This window comes from Myotis brandtii, unplaced genomic scaffold, assembly GCF_000412655.1.
Source record: "Myotis brandtii unplaced genomic scaffold, ASM41265v1 scaffold675, whole genome shotgun sequence".
Classification (NCBI taxonomy): domain Eukaryota; kingdom Metazoa; phylum Chordata; class Mammalia; order Chiroptera; family Vespertilionidae; genus Myotis; species Myotis brandtii.
In genome coordinates, this window is record NW_005370635.1 from 396,383 (window position 1) to 405,305 (window position 8,923).

Genomic DNA, 8,923 nt, shown 5'->3' on the forward strand with positions numbered 1-8,923 from the left:
GATGGACATTACTTTGAATAACGCACTTTTGATGTTTCTCTTGAAATTATCGTGTTTTCTTTGATTACAAAATCCAAATTATTAACTGATACACCTAGTACAATCTACCTTAAAGACTCACACAAATATGAAGGGAAAATGGTGATAAATAATTATGCTGCTTCATTGCATGTCAAGCTGCCTAACTTAACCACAGCAGTAAAATCTCAATACTTTATTTAGGAGATTTGAAAGAAAATGTACTTAAATAAGAAAGTGTACTCTTGTTACTTTGTGAATAACATATGTAAAAAACTCAGCTGAAAAAATAAGAAGGGAAAATAACAGCTCCAAATTACTAAATTTACACTATTCACATGGCAAAACTATCAAAAAACATAAAAGTGATTAGCCAAAAATTACAGAAATGTAGTAGTTAATAATAACCAATTCTTGATGTTAAAACTCATGCTATGTAAAACCCAAAATGAAATAATCACCTAATCACAGATATATTTATGAAAATTACTTATGTCAGGAGTGATAATATTTAATACTCAGATAAATAAAAATATTAAGTATATAAATAAATTTTTTAATATAGTCCCATTTATTCTCTAAATAATATGAACTGCACATAGTATAAAACTGTACCCAAGTGCTGCAAGTTAAGTACCAATCACTCATTAAATCAGGCTAATAATTTCCAAGTCATCTGTTAAGTGTTAGGAATTACTGGTATAATCCTTTATTTGCTGAATCTGTCACAAACTAAGCAATGTCTGAGTTTTTTAAAAGTAACAAACCAAATCTTTCCAATAGCTTCCCCTATTTAATTGAAAGACAAGACAATGGGTAAACTGTGTCTTGATATATATTTTCCATAACATAATATTGTTCAAGGTACATCTCCTATTACCATTTAATAAACTAATGTTGATTAAACTCTATTTTTTAGATAATATTGAGATTTTAATATTCACTATTTCCACCTAAAACCATGGAAATCACTTATTGGACTGTCATATTTAATTACCTAGCTTAATTTTACAAAATTGTGTTTACTTTCAATCTGCCTTGAAAGTAAACATCACATTCCAAGAATCAACACATTAAAAGGATGTTATTACAAGTTAATTATATTCTTCAAATTTACCATCAAATAAGTGTATTTTCATGTAACTTTTTGGAAAATGTAATAGTTTTTCTCTTGGAATATTTTGCTTTATTTCAAATTTGTTTCTCTAATATTCTCTGCATCTCTATCACCGTTTCCTATATTTGGTTTTATATGTTCCATTGCCTATTAGCTGTCAAATAAACTTACCTGTTTTAGTAATTGAAAATTTCCTTCTTCTAAAACCAAAGAATTAAGAATGGTTAGAATAGCATGTAATAAAGCCAAATCTCTAAAAATCTCAAAATTCTATCTCACAATTTTTATTAAAGTGATTATTCAAGTCTTTATATGATTTCTGAACCGATTGCATTACTAATACCATAGGCTGCCCGTCCAAAGGCAAATACTTCATTAATTAAATTCTAAGTTCTTAGATATGTTACTTAACTTGGTAGTATAGATTTGATATAAGATAAATATAAAAGTATCAAGAAAAAATGTCTAGTAGCTTACTTGATTTTTATCTTTTTATGGCATTATGCAGTAACTAAATATAGTAAGACAGCATCAAATGAAAATACCCAAAAGTTTTTCTAGAATTTCAACTGAGACAACTTTTTTCTAATACTAAACTTGCACCATCTGTACAAAATTCATAAAGTTTTCAGATAAAGATTTCTCATTGAGACAATATTTCTTGATTATGACAATAAAGTGTAATATGTCTCATATGTTGTTCCTTCCAACTCCATAAATTCAACAAAACCCATCATCTATCCTCAAGGTCTTAAATAGTGCATGGTAAGTAAATTATTAAACCATTTATTTGTGAAATGGTTGGAGCTATGTCAATAATGATGAAAATTTCACAGCCTTGATTTATGTTTTTTAAAAGTCGTTTTCTGATCTCAATAGATATGTTTTGCAACACTCAGGACTAGAACATTACATGGCCATGATACATTCACATAAACGTATTTTTAAAGTCTTAATACATACTTTAAGTCAGAAAATTATTTTAAATTTAAATAATATCCTTACTAGCAATTGGTCTGTTCAGTTTTTCTATGTCTTCATGATCTAGTCTTGGTAGCTTGTATGTTTCTAGGAATTTATCCATTTCTTCTAGGTTTACTATTTTGTTGGCATATAATTGTTCATAAAAGTGTCTTATGATCCTTTGTATTTTTGTGGTACCAGTTATGTCTCCTCTTTCATTTCTAATTGATTTATTTGAGTCCTCTCTTATTTTCTTGGTGAATCTCTCTATACGTTTGTCTATTTTTGTTTATCTTGGTTTCATTGATCTTTTCTATTATTTTTTGAATCTTATTTATTTCTGCTCTTTGTTATTTCCTTCCTTCCACTAGCTTTGGGCTTCCTTTTGCCTTCTTTTTTCTCATTCCTTAAGGTATAAAGTTAGGTCATTCGTATTTCTATTTTTTGTTGAAGTAAGTTGTGCTCTAGTCTAGAAATAAAAATTATTTGTTTTAGGTTTATATTCCTGTATATTATCAAAAGATGTGCTGGGCTGCAGTTTATTACTAATATTTCCTTTTTTTCTTCTAAGATTCAGAAGACCACATTTATGATATCTAAAAGGATAAAACATATCCAAATGGGGAATATGTCATCCATTACCCCCAAGATCCAGGCTAGATAAACAGAGATAGTGAGTGCTTCAACAGTAAACCTGACTAACAGCTTACAAAATTAGCTTGAACTAAAGAGCTTACATTGAAATTTATTTATTAATTATATCACTTCGCACAGTTGCCATTACATTATTCACTGACTGATAAGGAAGACTTTCAATATCTTATGGACCAGGAGAGCAATTCCAGTACAAACAGCTAAAGAGTAACCCTGGTTATACAAATCACACTAAATAGCCCTAATTTTCCTCTAAATTATCATTTTAAGACCACTGATACTTTCCATCCTGAAATATGCCTACTGGAACCAAGTGATATTCAGTTACTTTTTAGAAGTAAAAGTAACCCAAAAAGGAGATTTCCATACAGCACAATCTAAAAAAGGAAAATCATGATGAAGAGCTTTCCACAGTAATGTTGCTAAATTTAAACCATGTTGCTTCCCAAATATTTACCTATCAGGCACCATCACCACCACCATCATCATACCATTTACTGATTATGTAAGAGCAAAATAGTTGCCCTGCATCATTAAAACATAAATGAACAAACATAAATAAACAAACTCTTGGTCATATCATGCCATTCTCTTCAATGTTTCCACTCAGAAAAAAATCCAAATTCTCCAACCACACTCACAAGAACTCCAGATCTGTGTTTTCCTCCTTACACCTTACAGCTACAGCTCACAGGCCACTTCCTCAGATTCTCCCCTGCCTACCCAACCTCAACTCTGCACCCCCTTTTCGCACAGCACCTTCTTCTTTTCCTTCACTGTGCTTTTTCACAATGTGCAGTTAAACATATATTCACATGATTATTTTCTGTTTGCCTATCTGCTAGACAATTAGCTCCATGCAGGCATATTTTTTTGACTGTGGTATATCTAATAGCTACCATGATGTCTGGCCATAGAAAGAGCTAGCTAGATAAATATTTGGTGAGCAAATGAACAAATGAATAAATTGCTAAATACCTATGTCTGTGTAACAGAAATGCCAAAAGTAAAACAGGACTTAAGGATTCTGTCTTTTAAAACACATTATGTAATAGGAGAAGTATCTTTGAGCAAATATGTACACAACTAAAGATTACACAGATTACACAACAGTAGCACATATTTGTCATCTTCCTCTGACTTAGCTAGGACACTCGCATGCACGGAAAACTAAGAGGTCCCCCTTTCCCAACTGCCACTACCAACAGCAAAGCGGTACTCCCTGTTTTGCCCCCAGACTGTGGGGCAGAGTGATTATGGCAGAGGGAAGAAACAACATAGTCACAAGGCCAAGGGTTCAAATTCTACTAATGGTAACCACATCCTTCTATCTAGCTCTCATGTTTATAACTCCAATCAAAGATGACCCTTTCATTACCAATACTGCATAATCAGAACTTTCAGAGCAGACAAACCACTCTTGATAAGGTCACTCTGATGGGAAATGGGGTGAGCAAGAAAAAGACAAGACAAACAATCCAGCAGGGCTTGGGAAGGAAGGGCCCAGAGCCACAGACTCACAAAGAGCAGGCGCCTAAAGGTACCAGAGAAAGGTAATCTGGGGTGAAGTCAACAACATAAACGGAAAAGCCACGTGAACTAACAACTGAGGCAAGTAAGGACAAGCAAAGGGGCCAGATGTCTTGATGGAATAAGAAGTAAGTGTAAAAACAAGTAGAATGAACTGGAGATTATGATCACTTTCAAGTGTCAATGGGAAAAGTGGAATGGAAGGGGCAGTCACTGAAACTGAGTTAAAGCACTCTATGAACCATGGATGCCAATGTATGTCTAAACAGGGATTGGGAAGAAAGAAAGATTGGCCTGCCTAGGCACTGAATCACTGAAATATGCAGGAGAGTGAACTGCAGGTCAGGGAGGTCAGGAGTAGGGATAGGGCAGCTTAAGTTAATAATGTAGGGTTAAAAAGAAGAGACTGAACTGGAAACAGAATAAGATCATTTCTAATTCCATGAATGGGAAAAGATGTAAAAAAAAAAGAGTGAAAAGAATATATTGATAGAAACCAGGATTCAGTTAAAGTGAGGCAGTAGGAAGAGCATCTGAAGAAAAAGTTAAATAGATAAGAGATTGTGTCAAGGGGGCCAACAGAGAAGGTGACAGCTGGAGTGACAGGGCAAAACTGGTCAGGAATGGGAGTCTGAGAGGGAACAGCAGGGAGGGATTTGTGACTAAGGTGCTAGGTTCAGGTAGGATGGAATATTAGGTTTGAGGCCCTCAATCTATAGGCACCAACTGGAATAAGATGCATGAGGGAAATGCAATATGGGGTGTTTGATCAGTTCACAATAAATATGTCTGGTCTACTCATCTCCCTTGGTCATGGTTGACTGCCCTAGACTGGGCCTATCAGATTCTCTTCCCTGAAATTTAAAACCTTTAAAAGAGATAGAAGGTAGTTGGAGCCAAGTCACTTTATAACACCCTTGAAAGAATATCCATGTTAACTACTGTTGATACTCTGGTTTGAACAAAACCTATCAACTTTTCCCCAAATTCTGAGCTGTAATCACCTATCCTTTAATAATTTCTCCATTTTTACTTTTTAAGCTGGAATCATTGGTGTTTCTTATCTGATTCAATATGGCTTCTGCCTAGAGCCAACTCTTTCATTTTGTAAATGAGGAAACTGAGGCCCTGAGAATATATTTTTCCCAGGTTATAAAATGAGAGAAGGTCAAGACCAAAACCCAATTTGCCTACTACTAGTACTGTGGGTGATATTTTTAAACACAGATTTAGAAAGACAACTACCAAAAGATTTATAATCTATAAGACTTCAGGTAAAATGTAGGTATGGATATAAAACATAACAGCTAAATTGAGCAGATGGAGATGAGTAATGAGTAAGAAAGAGCCGATGACCCACCAATAGGACCTAATTTTTATATTCTATCATAACAGGAAACCTGAACAGTCAAAGATTTCTATAAAAATTTAAGAAAAATATCTAAAACCATTGAATTAACATAAAACCTGAGTTTTAAAAAAGTAAATATAACAAAAAAGGTACAGAGTCAGCAGAAGGAAAGATAAATGTCAACACACAGACAAAATTATAAGGACCACGTCTATAATATAGAATATTTTTGGCACTATCCCATGCTTAAAAACATCTGTCTTGGTGTCCTTCACCAAATATTTTTGGACTATAAAATGCTTCTCATATTTCCTTGACTTTCTCCAATTCTGTTGCTATTTCACCTCCTCCATTTCTCAGAATCTTTGTAAGCTATTTTCCTGTTTTCCCTAGAAAGTGTCCTTCCCTTCCCAAAATTTTTACTTTATTCCCCCTTCCCTAGCAAAAAATCTTGCCACTAAATATTCATCTTTCCTTTCCTGTTTCCTTGGTGCTTGATACTTACTGTCTAAACATCCCTCATTAATATAAGACAGTATAAACTGGTACATTATAGCAAAGCTTTCCCAGGTACTGCTTCAGAAACAATCACAGAAGCTTTTTAAATAAAAACATTAACAAAAGTGATCTGTTTCTAAGACTGAGTATAAATACCACATGTTGCTCCCATGAAACCATTCATTCCTCTTTGAAAAGTAAAAATGAGAATTAAAGTCTATTTGTTCCAGATGGTCCAAACCCATGATGATAAATTGTACAGCCAGTGACCGATACGAAATATTTCAGATAAATATAATTGTTTTCTAGAAAAGGAAACTATATTATACACTAAAGAATTTCTTTAATTAAAAGGAAAGCTGTCATAAACCTAACAGGTAGAATATATCAACCAAAATGTAAACTGAGATTTTTGTCCCACTTATACATCAGAGAACATATAAATAATCCTAAAAACTACCACTTTATTCACTTGAAATTTATGAGAAGACATATGTGTAGTAGACAACTTACAGCAGTGGTTCTCAACCTGTGGGTCGCGACCCCTTTGGCGGTCAAACGACCCTTTCACAGTGGTCGCCTAAGACCATCTTGCATATCAGATATTTACATTACGATTCATAACAGTAGCAACATTACAGTTATGAAGTAGCAACGAAAATAATTTTATGGTTGGGTCACAACATGAGGAACTGTATTTAAAGGGCCAGAAGGTTGAGAACCACTGTCTTACAGCCTTTAGCTCTGTGTACTTCCAATCTTTCTAAAAATTACACAAATTCAATTTCACATACACATAGATTACATGAAAATACCCACTACTCAATAGAAGGAAAATAACAAATCTTGATGTTGTTTATACCAAGATTTAATAAAAAACACTCTTTAGAATAAAGAATATCATTTAATTTTCAACTACTCTAAATTGATATATGCTAGCTTCACTATAACCTAAAGCAGAGATTTATACTGAGATGGGCAGGAGGGATTTTCTCAACCCACCCCCAGAGGACATGTGGCAAGTCTTCAGACATTTTTGGTTTTCACAACGTTGGTGGCAGTTGGCAGTGGCTTGGGACTGATGTGCTGTGGGCATCTAGTGAATCAAGGGATGCTGCTAAATATCGTACAATGCATAGGACAGCCCTTCACAACCAAAAGTTATCCAGCCTCAAATGGTTGAGAAACACTGTGTCCTACAGAGAAATAAAATGGAAAGGACAAGGAATAACAAGGAATCACCAGGAGGCACTGTCTGCTGAGCTCTTCCTGGCAGTGAAGGAGCCACCACCTACCTTGGATGCCTGTGGCGTGGATATCACGTGGACCGTGCTGGGTTTGACTCCATTAGCTTTGGGTCGTTTATAGAGGGCAAATCTACTTTTCCTCCGACCTCTGTCTCCATTAGGTAAAGCACCATTGTACCTATAAACAAAGATGAAAGAGTTTACTTATTCAAAGATTTTTTTTTTTAAGTTTTAAGAAGGAAAGTTAGATGGAATAAGGAAAAAGATAGGAATGGTCATAAAGAATTGCCCACTAAATACCCCACAAAAGGAAAGGACTGCAAACAGACATCAGCTGTAATGAAATTCAAATCACTTCCAGAAACTTAATTTAGGAGTGATGTACAATGTAATTATAGGTTTTCTATTCTATAAAGTCAGACTCTTCAAATCTTTTTGTAAGGAGACAGAGTATAAATAAGCAAATGAGAATTCTACAGAGACTGTATTAGTGCTGGCTCAATTCAGCCAGCATCGTTGAATGGATCCCAGAGAAACACTCAAGATATATTACTAAATGAACTAGTTAGAAAATAGCATACTAATTAAACCTCACCTCTCATTCCCAAAACATGTTAATGTCTGTAGGATCTTTATTTGTAAGAAGACCAAATTTAGTTACTTGCATTCTTATAAGTTCTAAATTCTCTACCCTCATTCCCATTTCTATTTGAACCTTATGCTGTCAGGTTATCCAAGAAATAGCTTGCAAAAATTAAACATAAGGCCCATAAAGTGATCCAAAGTAAAAAAAGATGAGTTTTAGTCCACAAACTGCCCAATAACTTTAAAAGTCACCTGGAAAACATCTGATGTCCTTAAGCAGATTTCCTGTATTAACTAGAGGCCTGGTGCACAAAAATCTGTGCACTCGGCAGGGGAGGGGGTCCCTTAGCATGGCCTGCACCCTCTCATAGTCTGAGAGCCCTCAGGGGATGTCCTACTGATGGCTTAGGCCCACCTCTGTAATAGGCAACCAGGTGGGCCAATCAGTGGACAGCGCTGCCCCAATCACCCCACCGCTGCCGGCCTCCCTCTGTGGGAGGTGACCAAGCAGCCGATCAGGGGATGGCACCGGAAGGCACAGCCCCGCCTCAACCCCCAATCACCCCTCCGCCACCACTGGTAGCTGCCGTCTCCCCCTCCTTCACCATCCTCCCTCTTCCTGCTGGCACAGGCCTTGGCTGGCCTGGCGCCGCCTGCTCACCGGCCCCACCCCCCACCAACTGGTCATTCTGCTGTTTGGTCAATTTGCATATTGCGCTTTTATCATATAGGACTAGAGGCCCGGTGCACAAAAATTTGTGCACTCGGGGGGAGGGGGGGTCCCTCAGCCCGGCTTGTGCCCTCTCACAGTCTGGGACCCCTTGGGAGATAACAACCTGCTGGCTTAGGCCTGCTCCCGGGTGGCAGAGGGCACGCCCAATCCCTAGGTGCAGCCCCTGGTCGGGCTCAGAGCAGGGCCGATTGGGGAGTTGGGGCGCCGCCCCTGTCATGCACAGAGCA

The 8,923-nt window shown here is 36.3% G+C and overlaps 1 protein-coding gene across 1 annotated transcript in view; it reads right to left on the reverse strand.

The window, feature by feature from the left end:
* The window catches only part of PELI2 (pellino E3 ubiquitin protein ligase family member 2), a 123,978-nt gene that overhangs the window by 109,393 nt on the left and 5,662 nt on the right, over window positions 1-8,923 (reverse strand). Inside the window, exon 2 of the mRNA XM_014529265.1 lies at window positions 7,427-7,556. Within this exon, the coding sequence (XP_014384751.1) occupies window positions 7,427-7,556 (130 nt within the window). The remainder of the gene's footprint in view (window positions 1-7,426; window positions 7,557-8,923) is intronic.